Source organism: Acipenser ruthenus, chromosome 3, assembly GCF_902713425.1.
Source record: "Acipenser ruthenus chromosome 3, fAciRut3.2 maternal haplotype, whole genome shotgun sequence".
NCBI classification, from domain to species: domain Eukaryota; kingdom Metazoa; phylum Chordata; class Actinopteri; order Acipenseriformes; family Acipenseridae; genus Acipenser; species Acipenser ruthenus.
In genome coordinates this window covers 67,468,842-67,485,378 of record NC_081191.1, presented here as the reverse complement: position 1 = coordinate 67,485,378, position 16,537 = coordinate 67,468,842, and the positions used below count along the sequence as shown (strand labels likewise).

The 16,537-nt window shown below is 38.5% G+C and overlaps 1 protein-coding gene across 5 annotated transcripts in view; it reads left to right on the top strand.

The window, feature by feature from the left end:
- Positions 1 to 16,537, top strand: part of LOC117394802 (disks large-associated protein 1-like) — a 244,271-nt gene that overhangs the window by 157,836 nt on the left and 69,898 nt on the right. For 4 of the 5 annotated variants that reach the window (XM_033993395.3, XM_033993393.3, XM_059015273.1 and 1 more), the window contains 2 exons: positions 10,143 to 10,320; positions 12,924 to 13,164. In XM_033993395.3, coding sequence (XP_033849286.2) covers positions 10,143 to 10,320; positions 12,924 to 13,164 — 419 coding nt within the window. The remainder of the gene's footprint in view (positions 1 to 10,142; positions 10,321 to 12,923; positions 13,165 to 16,537) is intronic. The other variant, XM_033993396.3, reaches the window with a different exon arrangement.

Sequence of the window (16,537 nt, the reverse complement as noted above, 5' to 3'; positions counted from 1 at the left end):
GATTTTTCTCATGGGCCAGAAAGTGTCAGGCACATTAGCATTTCACTAAGCATGGGCAGCTTAAGTGTAGTTAACTGTTCCTCACTTAGATATTTCTATAGTTGCAGATTTCCTTTCATGCTATAGTGCCTAATTGAGTCTGCAGAGTTTAATTTAAATTTGAATCTGAATCTCCATTCCATGTAAAAAGACTAAAAGCAGAGTAAAAGAAAGAGAACATTATATCGACATGAACTTTCCAAAATGATCTGATATGAAAAAAGGACAACGTGGCTGATTTACAAATGTTGTGAGCTAGAAATCTATATATAGAACACAATTATTATCCAGCATCCTAGATTATAAACACCTATAAATCTATAAAAAGCAAATATTATCTAGAACTATAAAAACCGCAAGGGGGTATATATAGCAATACTAAAATAAACTTTTAAACTTCAATGACAAATATTTCTACTTAACAGTAAGTCTTTCCCATATTGCAGTACATTCAAGCTAATTAAAATTATTTATAGAGACTACAATGTTTTTAAACAAAATTCCTATATATATATATATATATATATATATATATATAGGAAACTATGTTGTGTTTCTGAAAGGAGGATCTTCCCACTAAGCATACGTAATCAAACTGTTTGGCCTATGCCTACGCCTCCTTGGTGTTTCTTTGTTTGGTCCTCCTACTCCCCTGCCTCCACCTTGCAACTTGTCTTGTCCAGGGGGAAGGAGTGCCATTTGTCCTGCCCGCTGGCTATAACTGTCATTAATCAATGATCATTGCGTTAAAGTTCAGCCAGCTCATGGGGCTGGGGAAAGTTCCCCCGAGTGCCACTTGTCCAGCCCGCTGGTTATAGCTGTCATCAATCAATAATCATTACATCACAGTTCAGCCAGCACATGGGGCAGCTATAGAGCTCCAATGGACAAGGCCATGAGACAAAACGTATATTATGTTCCTTCATGGGCAATGGCTCTGTCAAATGCAATAAAGAATTGTCAATTCAAATCATTGGTGGATATCTCCTTTCAATATATATTGTGGCAGAATATTATCATTATAACTAGGGTCTGTGCTTTTCTTACAGGGTCAGGTATATGCAGATACTAATACAAGTGAGGCTTCTGCAAGTTTACACATCAGACATCCAGTGTATGAGAAACATAGGAAACATATGAAAGTGAAGAACTGCAGGAAGAGGATTTTGCAATTTTGGATTCACCTGATATTCTGTTAGAGAAACAAACAATTTTGATAGGCAAAGTCCATTGAAAATGTATTGGATGCTGATACTGAGATCAAGCGCTTACTGGAAAATTGCAAAGTGGAAAAAGGTACTGGAGTAGGGGTCATTTACGACAGTCTAAAGCCGGGTTCACACCTGAGCGATCAGTTGCACAACCAAATCGCTCTCGAAATTGCACAACTTAATCACCTGAGTAACTAGTTGCGCAACAAGATTCCCGCATTTAGAAGTGTGTGTATTTTTTATTTATTTTTTGGCAATTACGCTGACCCTGCTGGTGCTGCCGGTTCTTTCCTTCAGTCTGTCATTATCTTTAGTAAACGATGGCTTCACTAATTAATGATGACGAACTGGATGTTATAGTCGTCTCATCTGTAGTTATTTTAAATGTAATATTAAAAGCAGAAGTGAAGCCATGTAAATACTGGACAAAACCTTGGCTGAGGCCTTGTCCAGGAGTTGAGACTTGAAGACACAGAGAAATTCAGGGACTTTTTACAGATGGATACTGGATCATTTGAATTATTATTGCATTTAGTGAAACCTGTAATTGAAAAGAAAGATACGTTCCAAGAGAGGAGAGACTGTCAGTGACGCTGCGATACCTGGCTACAGGTGGCACGTTTAGAAGTTTGGGATATCTATACAAAATCTCAAACAGGCCCTGTCTGTGATCATGCCTGTTGTGTGTGCTGCAGTGTACCAGGTAATAAAGGACAACTATTTATAGGTAAGCACAAAAGCAAAGGAGAGCAATATTTGTATTATTTCATTTTCATATGTTGTGTAAGGAACATATAACATAGTGAAAGTTAACTAATGTAAACGTCATAAAATCAACAAACCTTTCCTATGTATGTATACCATTTTATTTTACTTAATGACAATAATGTTGTGGGATCTATTGAACAGATTTCAAAAGAAAATGAAGTACATTTCTTTATTGCCCTTTCATGACCTCCTCCCCTGTAACAAAAACAAACAATAACTGCAACAATGCTCAGGCAACAAATAACAAAATATCTTAATAATTAGTATTACATGGCACAAGCCACCCTAGACCTTCCCACCTACGATTCCCCAGCACCCAACTATGTATATATAACGTCCACAGGTGACCCATTCGTTCTCTGGCTATACTATAGTGAAAAAAAAAAAAAAAAATTATTAATAGTGAACATTTTTATTGGTAATGTGAGCGCCCCTATATAATGACACATATGTAGGGGATGAGGATGCAACAGGATGGGAGCTGTATTCTGGTGCCGACTGGGGGCCCACACATTGGGCTTCATACAAAATACTGTGGAGTATTATTATTATTATTATTTATTTCTTAGCAGACGCCCTTAACCAGGGCGACTTACAATTGTTACAAGATATCACATTATTTTTACATACAATTACCCATTTATACAGTTGGGTTTTTACTGGCGCAATCTAAGTAAAGTACCTTGCTCAAGGGTACAGCAGCAGTGGCCCCCACGTGGGATTGAATCCACGACCCTCCGGTCAAGAGTCCAGAGCCCTAACCACTACTCCACACTGCTGCTGTACTCCAAACAGCTGTATATTCCATGCAAGCATCCTATTTATAAAATACACATACAAAACAACACTGTTGAATTATGTAAAGCTTCAGAGAAACAAGTTTATGTCTTTTTCTGGTAGTACATTTCTGTAAGCTTGTGGGTAGAATATAGTTTTCAAGAAATTTAGTTTTGCCATATGAAACTGTTAAACTACTGCATTTTCAGAAGTTTTCTTTATGTTTCTAAAAGTAGACGCATATTTTATGTTGCTTGTGTTACAGATGCCTAACTCCAAAGAGCAATGGTTGGATGTTGCTAAAAATGTTGAATGTACAGGTGGAATATTCCACGATACATTGGGGCAATGGATGGCAAGTACATTGTCCTGCAGGCTCCTATTCGGTCAGGGTCCACATATTTCAATTACAAGCACACCTACAGTATTGTGCTTCTCGCAGTGGCTGACTCGTCTTATCGATTTCTCTACATAGATGTTGGTTGCCAAGGCACAATTTCAGATGGTGGTGTTTTCAGAAATTCAAGCCTGTACACTGCTTTGGAAAACAACACCCTGTGCATCCTAGACAGCGATGCACTGCCTGATCGTAATCTTGTAAATCGTAATCAAAAACTGTACTTATTATTGGCCGATGACATATTTCCCTTGAAAAGTAACATAATGAAGCCATACCCCAGCAAGAACCTTAATGATGAACAAAGAATATATAATTACAGAGTCTCCCATGCATGAAGAGTGTAGAGAATGCATTTGGGATTTTTGTTCAGCGGTTCCAGGTCTTTCTGGTGATAAGGCGAAGGCCATCACTAAAGCAGCATGTGCCCTCCACAGTTTTCTCTCAGGAGACCCAGCTTCTGCACAAATGTATATGCCGGGACAAACTGTGGACATTGAGGACACCCAATCAATGTCTATTATCCCTGCACCTTGGCGGAGCAAGGAAGTCACAGCCATTATTCCATTGCAACAGCAATGTCAGATGTCAATGCACGCTGAATTCAGGATGAACTAATGGATTTCATTTTTACCTCTGAGAGCACTGTTTTCCTGGCAGTAGGGAATGATATAGATTAGGAGTTCTCAAACCCAGTCCTGATGACCCCCTGTGTCTTCCAGTTTCCATTCCAACTGAGCTCTCAATTACTTAACCAAACTGTTAATTGAACTAATAATTTCAATAATTAGACCATTTTAATTGTTTTTAGCTCTTAAACAGTTGCAGATTCCATGTTAGGTATAACATTTTATAAGTAACTTCAAATCTGCAACTTTGTAGAAGCTGAGAACGATTAAAAAGGCTACAGCTAATGGCATTCAATTTGGTTTAGCGTAATAAAAGTAACCACAGTAAACAAAATTGGGTTTCATTCTTTCTGCAACATTTGTTACTGTCATTGTTATTGTTATTGCTGTTACTGATTCGTCTCTGGGGATGTTTGTGGTGTTTATTGTGGCAGAGTAGGGGGAGGAAGAGAAAAGATGTAGTCCAGGAGGGGGCTGCAGAACTACCTTCCCCAGAATGCCATAGGATTACTGAGTCAGAGGGGAGTCACCTGGCTCCATTCTAATTGGAAGCACCTGAGGCTGATTAAGGTTGATGAACCTATGTGTGAAAAAGTGTTTTTGGCTGGTAAACGGCTTAGTCATCCAGCCTTAGTTAGAAATAAAAGAAAAGTTTAGTTAGCACACCAATGGGAGTTAGGTTTTTGTTTGTTTATTTGTTTTGTTATTTTTAAATAAAAGTGCACAAAAGTGCTTAAAGTACCGTTCTGTGTCTGTGTCTGTGTTTTAAGGGTGAAAAGTGAGCCTCAGCCGGTAGGCTGCGTTACATTATAAAATGGCATTGTGCTGGGGGAGTCATGGAAGGGTGGTGTCTCTGACTGGCTTGAGCCTTTATTTATGAATCAGTTATTGTTAATTAGTGCCTAAGGATTAATTGTTGTATTATTGATTTTTTTTTTGTATTCAGCAGAGCATGGCCTACTGCTTTTTAATATAGTTCTGGTAGTGACAATATGTAATTGATGTAACTGTAATTAAGTACAATTGCAAAATATACCTTTTGTGAGCCTGCATGTGTAGAGGGGGTGGGCCATCTTATTGGTTTTAGACCTTTTTATACATCTAACAATTACTCACAAGGTTGGCCTGGTCTTTCCACAATGAGAAAAGGTGAAACCGCCACACCGACAACTTCTATACATTATCAGGGGAGGTCGCGCTTCTCTTCGATTATCTGGTGTACACAGTGTGGAGAGAGTAGAGTTTTGAGACGATATGTTCTGCTTTCACAGACGCTTCAATAAGTTACAGTTCTTCGACAATTTCTTGCATAGCTGCATCTCGTAAAAAAATAAATAAAACTGGTATCATTTGTCGTTTACTTTCCATAATACCTCCTATACTGAACTAGTTCTGACAAACGCTTGATGTCGTCCTCTCCCCAGATAATTTTCATAATCTACTGGCTGTTTACTACAGGAAAGTAAACAGTCAGGAGAGTGTAACAACCAATCCTATTTCGCAACCGTGCACGTGATAAAAAACGTCACTAGTACAACTCGCTCAGCAGATTGCTTGAAAGTAGAGCTTGTCTCTACTGTAAGCAACTGGTTGCAGAAACGTCCACATATGATTCAGTTACACGCAACCAAGTTGTGCAACTGATCGCTCAATGTGTGGACCCGGCTTAACAGACTTCTGGAATGCATTCTATGAAACACGTACATTGGGAACTACCTACAAAATCCCCATGTTGCATCACAGTTATCAAGAGTAAGAATATATATATGTGTGTGTGTGTATATATGTATATGTGTATGTATGTATATATATGTGTGTATGTGTGTGTGTGTGTATATATATATATATATATATATATATATATATATATATATATATATACGGTATATATATATGTATATGTATATATAATATATATTTGCCCCCTGTCTGATTTTCTGCATTTTTGCACATTTTTCACAATGTATTTGTTGTATTTGTTCAGATTTATTTGTGGGTTGTAGTAGTATAGAGAGGGAGTCTGAGAGAAAAAATGACACCAAAGTTTGGTGCTTCTTTCATTTGTTTGGTGTGCAAGGTAATGAAACATGCAATTTTGAATTAATGAAACATTGCCCCCCCCCCCCCCCCCCCAGTTAACTCAACCCAATTAAAGGGATAATTAGTGTCAGCTGCTTGAGTACTTTGGTTAACAACCAGGCCTGATTTGGGCCAGGCCAGCCCTGCCCAATACAAATCTGACTAACTTTGGCCCTTACCATCAGAGTGAAGTTGTCAGCACACAGGTTCTAGAGGCAACATCATGCCACGAACAAAAATTTCCTGAAGACCTCCGTAAAAAAGTTGTTGATGCAAGTTACAAAGCCATTTCTAAGATTCTGGGGCTCCACCGAACCACAGTCAGAGCCATATTGTCCAAATGGAGAAAGTTTGGGACAGTAGTGAATCTTCCCAGGAGTGGCCGTCCTGCCAAAATCTCTCCAAGAGCAAGGCGTAAAATCGTCCAGGAAGTCACAAAGAACCCTAGAACAACATCCAGGGATCTGCAGGCCTCTCTCACCTCGGCTAAGGTCAGTGTTCATGACTCCACCATCAGAAAGACACTGGGCAAAAATGGGATTCATGGCAGAGTAGCAAGGCGGAAACCATTGCTCACTAAGAAGAACATGAATACTCCTCTCAAGTTTGCCAAAAAGCACCTGGATGATCCTCAAGAGTTCTGGAACAATGTTCTATGGACAGATGAGTCAAAAGTGGAACTTTTTAGCTGACATGGGCCCTGTTATGTCTGGCGAAAACCAAACAATGCATTCCACAGTAAGAACCTCATATCAACGGTCAAGCATGATGGTGGTAGTGTCATGGTTTGGGGATGCTTTGCTGCATCAGGACCTGGACGCCTTGCCATCATTGAAGGAACCATGAATTCTGCTCTGTATCAGAGAATTCTACAGGAGAATGTCAGGCCATCCATCCGTGAGCTGAAGCTGAAGCGCAGCTGGGTCATGCAGCAAGACAATGATCCCCGAAACACACAAGCAAGTCTACATCAGAATGGTTGAAGAACAAGAAATTTAAAGTTTTGGAATGGCCTAGTCAAAGTCCAGACCTAAACCCCATTGAGATGGTGTGGCAGGACCTGAAACGAGCAGTTCATGCTCAAAAACCCACAAATGTCACTGAGTTGAAGCAGTTCTGCATGGAGGAGTGGGTCAAAATTCCTCCATGGCGCTGTGAGAGACTAATCAATAACTACAGGAAGTGTTTGGTTGCAGTTGTGGCTGCTAAAGGTGGCGTAACCAGTTATTGAGTCTAAATGGGCATTGGGTGTTGCATAACTTTCTTTAATAAATAAATGAAATATGTATCATTTTTTGTTATTTGTTCACTCAGGGTCCCATTTATCTAATATTAGGTTTTAGTTGAAGATCTGATAACATTCAGTGTCAAAAATATGCAAAAATGCAGAAAATCAGACGGGTCAAATACTTTTTCACGGCACTGTATATCTCGTTTAAAAATAAAGGTTCAATTCTCATTCAAACAATACCAACATAATGTAGTGAAATAGGTCAACGCAGGCAGTCGCACCAAACAGGGTGAGGCAATCCACACACAGGCGGAGGGCGAACCTGGTACCACTATACAAAAGAGCCGGCTCCTTTGCAAGGAGCGTATATCAGGCTTATATCCCTGTGTGTGATTACGTCACCTACCAGCCCTGCTGCTGCCTACCCCCGTGCACGCTACAATAATTTCAAGTGTTCTCTGTGTGTCATAGCGCATCATCGGACTGCCGTTTTCACCTGCATCCATCACACCTGTTTCTGCTGCCTCCGATTAAGGATTGCTACTGATACCTTAAAGAAAGTTATTGTGAAGTGTATGTGTCTTGTTACCAGTAAACAGCGTAGCTGTCCCGTTATAGTTTAGGACTTGAAAAGTTTAGTTTAGCACTCCTAGAAGGAGTTAGGCTTTTGTTTGTTTATTTTGTTTTCTATGAAAATAAATATACAAGCACTGCCCTGTTTACACCCTATCTATTTGTTGTGAGAGTACTTCGTCATAATAATAATAATAATAATAATAATAATAATAATAATAATAATAATAATAATTTGTAATTCTCTTTTATTAATAACTTGAAATTGCCTAAATAAAACAAAACATTCACTGAGTAATGGTTATATCCTCCATAAGTGTAAGTAATATCGTTCCAAAATAAATGTGGTGATTGAAATAAAACTAAGCTACAATGTTAACAGGTCTGCAGTTGGTAGCTATCCAACAGCGGCTATAGCAGGTGTAGTCAATAGGAGGGCTGCGGTCCAAATCTGGACAGCATGTGACAAGCTGTTTTTACTTGCATTCATATTGCAAATGCTATGAATTTTTGAGACACCATAGTTATTATGAGAGCGTGGTGCACAAGGGTACAGTAGGTGTTGCTGTGATAGTAAGTAGCAGATACAGTGAACGGCATGAATGAAACAAAATGCACAACAGTATTAGAAGCTAAAATCAAGTGAAGCTGCGTGCGTTGGCTGCTGTCGCCTGTTTTGCAAGCATCAATCTTTCCCATCTCTAAGGCCAATAATCATCATTAGTAATTTCTTTTAAAATACACAATTTAGATACAATTTTCATACCTTATGGTTCCAGTTTAGAAAAATCGCACTGCACAAAGAAAAAGACCAATGAGTACCAGTACTACAAAGCCCATTTTTGTTAAGTAGGTTTTCTAAGCAGATTAAAAACATTACCGGTAAAACATAATGTATTTTAAAAACACTTACAGTCAACGTGTATTCGTGTTATTCTGTAGCATACTTTTGATTCGGAGAAAGCACACAGTATTTATGTGATATGTGTGTTGGTCTTTGTTCTCCACAATGAACATTATTCATATGATTTAATATTAGTGTTTGACTGGTACATATCTGTGCGCCTCTGCATTGCTGTTACTGAGCTCACCTGTAACGCAAACCCCTTGAGGACCTACCACTTAAGTTACTGTGAGTATTCGCTGATTAGAAATGTACTGAATGTAAAATTACTACCTTTTTTATTTCTAAGCAGCGGTCCCGATAAGCTTCGTACTTGTGCATTAAAAAATCTGAAATACGCATCGAATTTCAATTTAATGCGTAAAAATAAGGATAGCAATTTTGCTGCACAGCTTGTCTGCCTCCCCCAAAACTTCCACTGACAACTACATCTCCCAGAATACAAAGTCTTCAGTTACTAGGACACAAGAAAAACCAACTGCACACAAGAAAAACCAACCCAACAAACATTATCCAGTCTCTGGCTAGCCCTGTTGTCTTTGCAGCCAATCACAGTAAGAAGAAGAAAAATTTGAAGCTACGCAGGTTGAAGCGTAAACACCCCAGTCCAGCTACAAATCCAACTGGAACCATTGTCAGAGACAACTGCTAAAAAAAGGTGCCTATAGTAGTTGTACAGTAGTTCAAAGTAACATTGCAGTTAAAATGGAAGGCTCTTTTTTGCCTACCCCATTACCATTAAAGATTGTACAGTATTTATCGAGATTACTCATAACTTCAAGGTAATGTCGCATTTTACCGCTTGAAAATACATTTTACTCTCTCAGTGTTAAAATTAGGGGGTAAGTTACTCCCAGACTCAAAACCTTATCTGGAGGGCTGTTTCTAGGTTTTTGTATTTTTATTTGAATTCACAAATATAAAGCATATTAATTTTGTTTGTTCACTTTTGTTTGCTACAATATGCTTTGTTTTTGCAATAGTGAAACACAATGTTTGGGTCTGCTAACACAGAAACATACAGTAGTTACACAATTCTATAGTTTTGTCAGGGAAGGAAGTCATGTAGAAACAAGTCAGCTTTTGAAACAAGTTGTTTTGATTACCAAGTGAAGAACTCTAAAACCAACAACACGTGTAACCATTATATTTGTGTAGTTATGTGTTTATTTGTGGGTTTGGGGATAGGGGTCAGTTAAAATGTGCTCCGAACCTTCACCTTGCTGCAACTAAGAATTTCGGACCTTCACATAAAACAATTCACTACCCCTGGGTTATAGTATCATACCCAACTTCATTCATTGGTTTGCAGCGATGCTGAATTTATAAAAGCGTACTTTATCAAAACTGATGGGTTTCATTTGTTATGAAATATCAACAACTCTAATATCAACAACTGCTGTGTCTTTTCATTTTCACAGAATGCTTTCCAGCTAGTTTGCCTGCCTTATTAGACTGCTTTCCCCAAATATTCTTATATGTCTTTAATGCTTACTACTTAAGACTAATCTGCAATCTCTCTTCTTTTAACAAGGATATCAACTGAGCATTCTCCAAAACTTCAGATCCGGAGTCACAGCTACCTGAGGGCGGTGAGTGAAGTTTCAATCAATAGGAGTTTGGACAGCCTGGACCCAGCAGGGCTGCTCACCTCTCCTAAATTCCGATCACGAAATGAGAGCTACATGAGAGCCATGAGCACCATCAGTCAGGTGGGTCGACAGGATGCTAAGCATTGGGATGTAGAAGGCATTCTCGAACTACCTGTTATGCCTGGAGGATGTGCAAAATAAGTCCCGGTACCCAGTACTGGCTTAAAATAAGTCCTGGTACTGAGTACCGGCACAGAATTTCACCCCTGCTTGAGAGAAATAACCTCATTAAATGTCTTCACACACAATAGAAATATATATGAAGAAATAAATAATAAACAAGTCTTGCAATGGCTATGTTTTGGAGATAGTCACAACGTTATGTACAGTGCCTATAGAAAGTCTACACCCCCTTTCAAAATTGTCACCTTTTGTTGCCTTATAGCCTGGAATTAAAATGCATTAAAATATATATATATATATATATTTTTCATTTATCTACACATCCTACCCCACAACTTCCAAGTGAAAAAAATATTCTAGAAATTTGTAGAAAATTAATTAAAAATAAAAACTGAAATATCTTGGTTGGATAAGTGTCCACCCCCCTTGTAATAGCAATCCTAAATTAGCTCAGGTATAACCAATCGCCTTCAAAATTACACACCAAGTTAAGTGGCCTCCACCTGTGTTAAATTATAGTGATTCACATGATTTCAGGATAAATTCAGCAGTTCCTGTAGGTTCCCTCTGCTGGGTAGTGCATTTCAAAGTAAAGACTCAACCATGAGCACCAAGGGTGCTTTCAAAAGAACTCCGGGACAAAGTTGTTGAAAGGCACAGATCAGGGGATGGGTATAAAAAATATCAAAGACCTTGAATATCTCTTGAAGCACGGTCAAGACGATTATTAAGAAGTGGAAGGCGTATGGCACCACCAAGACCCTGCCTAGATCAGGCCGTCCCTCCAAACTGGATGACCGAGCAAGAAGACTGATCAGAGAGGCTACCAAGAGGCCAATGGCAACTTTGCAAGAGCTACAGGCTTTTATGGCCAAGACTGGTCAAAGTGTGCATGTGACAACAATATCCCAAGCACTCCACAAATCTGGCCTGTATGGTAGGGTGGCAAGAAGGAAGCCAATACTCAAGAAAGCCCACCTTGAATCCCCTTTGAAGTATGCAAAAAACACTCAGGAGATTCTGTAGCCATGTGGCAAAAAGTTTTGTGGTCTGACGAAACTAAAATGGAACTTTTTGGCCTAAATGCAAAGCATTATGTTTGGCGCAAACCCAACACAGCGCATCACCCAAAGAACACCATCCCTACTGTGAAGCATGGTGGTGGCAGCAACATGTTATGGGGATGTTTCTCATCGGCAGGGACTGGGGCACTTGTCAGGATAGAAGGGAAAATTAATGGAGTAAAGTACAGAGAAGTCCTTGAGGAAAACCTGCTGCCTTCTGCAAGAAAGCTGAAACTGGGGCCGAAGTTCACCTTTCAGCATGACAACGACCCAAAGCACACAGCCAAAGCTACACTGGAGTGGCTAAAGAACAAAAAGGTAAATGTCCTTGAGTGGTCCAGTCAGAGCCCCAACCTAAATCCAATCGAAAATTTGTGGCATGACTTGAAGATTGCTGTCTATCAATGCTCCCAAAGGAACTTGTCAGAGCTTGGACAGTTTTGTAAAGAAGAATGGTCAAATATTGCCAAATCTAGGTGTGCAAAGTTGGTAGACACCTATCCCAACAGACTGACAGCTGTAATTGCTGCCAAAAGTGCTTCCACCAAGTATTAACTCGGGGGTGGAGACTTATCCAATTATGATCTTTCAGTTTAGTATTTTTAATATATCATTTTTTTCTCAATAAAAACTTTTTTCCCCTTAACAGTGTGGAGTATGGTGTGTAGATAAGTGGAAAAAAAATCCTCATGCTAAATGCATGAAACTCTGAGGCACTGACACAACAAAATGTGAAAAAAGTTAAAGGGGGTGTAGGCTTTCTACAGGCACTGTATTTCAGTGCATATTATTGGAAATTATACAGCTATGGCCAAAAGTTTTGCACTTGTTAGAATTAACAAATCTTGCTTCATAAAGTGGAGTGAAACCTTCTGAATAATGTTACGTTAACATATTGAATTACGTACTGCTTTGTAGTTTTCCCTATACTTTACGAAAAACTCGCAAATAGAAAAATTAGAAATTTCAAAATCTAACATGAACTACTGTACTACTGTTATGGCTTCAGGTAGACTTTTGCGATATCATTTTGTAGTTTCTTTGATTACATGGTGTTAAGTAAAAGAAACAAATTATGTTCATGTAGTTTTTTTTTAAATAAATTATCTCAATCCTAAAATTCTAGGTGATGTAAACTTTTGGCCATAGCTGTAGATAGTGATTATTTATTTGTGTGTTTCAACAATAAAGCTTTTTTTTTTAATGCGTCCTTCCACTTGTAGAGTATTCTGTGTAGCTGAGTTGCAGAATGTTGATCACCAGTACTTGTTTTCAGTGTCTAGACTTAACTTCAGGGGAAGACTGACATCAGTAACAAGAGATCTAACTTCAAAGAAATACACAGCAGAGGTTATGTTTGAGGAAATCTTGTGAAAATCCCTTTCAGAAGCAATGCTCAGTTTAACCCTCCACGGACCTGGCGTTTGTTTTGATTTCTTGTGCTTTCATTTCTGCTCCTCTCTTCACCATTCCCAGGTGAGTGAGGTGGAGGTGAACGGCCAGTTCGAGTCAGTCTGCGAATCCGTGTTCAGTGAGATGGAGTCTCAGGCGGTGGATGCTTTGGATCTTCCAATGCCAGGCCTCTTTCGCATGAGGAGCCACAGCTATGTGAGGGCCATCGAGAAGGGCTGCTCTCAGGATGACGAGTGTGTGTCACTCCGGACCGCCTCCCCACCGCGCACAACCACCACAGTGAGGACCATTCAGAGCAGCACTGGTGAGTCACCGAGAGCTTTCCTGCTTCTGTCCTTGGAGTCTCACTGTAACACAAGGAAGGGTGTCACTTCTGTGTTTACCAAAGCACATCCCTCATAAAAGCTGACCATAGTAAAAGCATAGCAAAGTGTAATGAAGCATAGTGAAAGCATGGTACAGCATAGCTAAGCATTGTGAAGCGAGGTATGGTAAGGTGTATTAATAAGCATGGCAAACCATGATAAACTATGCTACATGCATAACATAACCATGGCAAAAGCATGGGAAAACTGAAAAATACTGTGCAAAAACACTGTGGTAAACTTTTGTAAGGGATGTCCTTCTGGGTTCAATTCTGTAGGTGACATTTATCTGGATGCATGAAATGTTTCCTCTTATTTATTGAAGGGATTGATCTGTGCAGTACATATACAGTGCTAGTAACTGTGGTACAGTGAAACATAGAGGGTGACATAGGTCCACGGATGTGTGAAATCCGTGGATAAATGAGGTGCCATTTGTGTGACTAGAATATGCATGAATAAAATACAGAAACTAGTAATGTAAACCAAATTAGCACTTACTGGAGATGTATGCAATACAATGCATTACAAAGACAGAAGAATGTTTTAAAATCAGTTTACTCCTAGCAAAATCTTTTCAAAATGCAATACACCTCCAACCCTGTTTCCCTAGCTTTTTCTTTTACCAAAAAATAAATAAAAAATACTAATAAAAAATAAATATACTACAAAGCTAGAAGATCATAAGGCATTTTATGATGGGAATAAGTTATTCAGCCCATTAGAGCTCACAATTGTCCTGTAAACTAAGTCGTGTGGCTAGCAGCTAGAAATATCACAAGGTATCGCTAAATTATTCCACTCATTAACACTCATTGATATTAAATAATGGTAGCTAAGTGTTGCTAGTTTTTTGGGATTGCAAACAAAAAATACAATTCTATTCATTTTTTTAACTAAATAAACAAGCCTTCTGTGTAATTTAAAAAACCTACCAACAGGAGTATTTTTTTAATTCATTTTTTAAACAATTCACTGCTGCTAGTCATTCTTTTTAACCTTGAGAAAGTCCATCATAGTGTTTTGTTTCAGTGAGGCAAAATATGTTTACTGGGCTTCACTAAGTAACTGCCTCAGGAGAACAAATTTCACAGAATCCTTCTGCTGTTCATACCAAGACATTAATCCTTGCATCTGTAGCGCTGCTGTCTTGGCTTCGACTTGTAATGAACAACCCCTGATGGCTGGATAGACACATTGTATGTGTGCATAAAGGGGGATTCCCCTTGAGCGAAGCTGTAGAGTGTCTGGCTTTAGTGCAGAAGGTCGACGGTTCGATGGAGGAGGTCAAAAATAATAATAAATAAAGCATTACAGACTCCAGAGGTTAGACTGACACGTGTCTTTATGCATCTTTGTGTGTGTGTGTGTGTGCACCACAGGGTATTAAGTCTACATTGGCAATACTGTTTCAGAGATAAAACTCATCAGGGAGTCACAGATGAACGGCGTGTGCATAAATGAAGTTCTGCTGTATTTTCTTTGCCGATACTTGTTGACACCATTAATCTTATTCTTGCATTAATGTAATTTATGGGTAAAATATTTTATTTATTTATTTAAAAAAGTGTTGGGTTCTTGTTTCTTCACTTTCACAGTATTCTAATTCAACTTGTCAGGTCACCCAATTGCTTGTGATTGAGGTTCATTTATTAGGCCTTGTTTTTTTCTTTTAGATTGAATCTTCATTGTGGTTTGTTGTTATGTTGTTGATTTTGTTTATCAATGGTTCTTCATTGTGTCCTTGTTCCATGAATTTTGAGTTAGCGCTGGCTGTGGCTGTCTTCACTTGAAGATTAACTAGCATGCAGCTTTACACTGGTCTTTATTTCCAGTGGTTCAGAATAATTTGTATGTTTGAGAATTCATGGCTGATCTAGTCATAGTAAAGTTTTTCTTGTTGTGTTGTATTGTATAATGAGGATTCAGTGTCAGGAAGGTTTAAACATATTTATGATGCTATGACTAGTTGACTGAAATATGGAATGAAAAATGCTCTTTTCTATGAGAAGTAGTGTATTACCGTTACAATGCCTGATCCCCAGAAACCAGTTTTATTTTACCTGCAGTAGCTCATATTTTAATTTACTTCATAAATAGCTATTTGGTGTTATTTAATTAGTTAGTTATTCATTTATTCATTCATTATGTAGGTAATGTATTTATTTGGGGACATTGTTTGGGGACATTGTTTGAATAACATTCAGTAATAGTCAGGACTAAATTAAACTATTTAATATATATATATATTAAATTAATATTGCCTGATTTCATAAATACATTTGTGTAGCTCGGGTTAAAGCAAGAGGCCCAAGTAAAGAAGCATTGCATTGCCTGAAATACAATTCAGTTTTATCTTGCAAATGGAAAAGCTAACAGATAAAGCAGATAAAAGTGCAGTACAGATAATCTGGTGATAACCCAGTAAAATGTAATCCTATCCAGGCGTTTTGCTTTGGTTGAATTCATTCCTCTTTATATTCCCACTGACTGTTAGTCTGTGGCAGATTTTGTGTGGATTAATCATCGGTGCGGTAAATCGAAGGTGGGATATCCTATTAGGATGTATTCTGAGGTCAGAGGAGAAGCATGTATGTGCCTGTGTGCTTGTCTGCTAGGAACTAGTGATTCACTATGGATGATTATTCACAGTTAACTTCTGTGAATAATGTAACTCCATACTGAAACAAATATTGTAAGAATGATATTGTATATTTTGAAGTGTGTAAAACCAGGTACTGTACAGTATCATTGATGAGGGCAGCAGTGTGGAGTAGTGGTTAGGGCTCTGGACTTTGACCGGAGGGTCGTGGGGTCAATCCCAGGTAGGGGACACTGCTGCTGTACCCTTGAGCAAGGTACTTTACCTAGACTGCTCCAGTAAAAACCCACCTGAATAAATGGGTAATTGTATGTAAAACTAATGTGATATCTTGTAACAATTGTAAGTCGCCCTGGATAAGGGCGTCTGCTAAGAAATAAATAATAATAATGTTGTATTTTGCTATATTGTTGAACTTTTTTGTTTCTCACAAAAAATAATTAAACACATATTTTAGTTACCTACAGTATACACTATCACAGTTTACTGAACCTACCAAATCAAATGTAAAGTATTGTATGCAGTGTTTTTCTGACTTTTGACTGCTGACTGTACTGCGTAAATACACTGGCCCTCTAAAACGGTATCTGGCATATTATAGTTTTTAAGCTCTGGAGTCCCACAAAAAAAAACTGTATATTGGATATTAAAATGTTGCCTTGGGCTTCGAATTAGGTCCTGACACAAGTTCTTGGCAGGGAAATTTTATT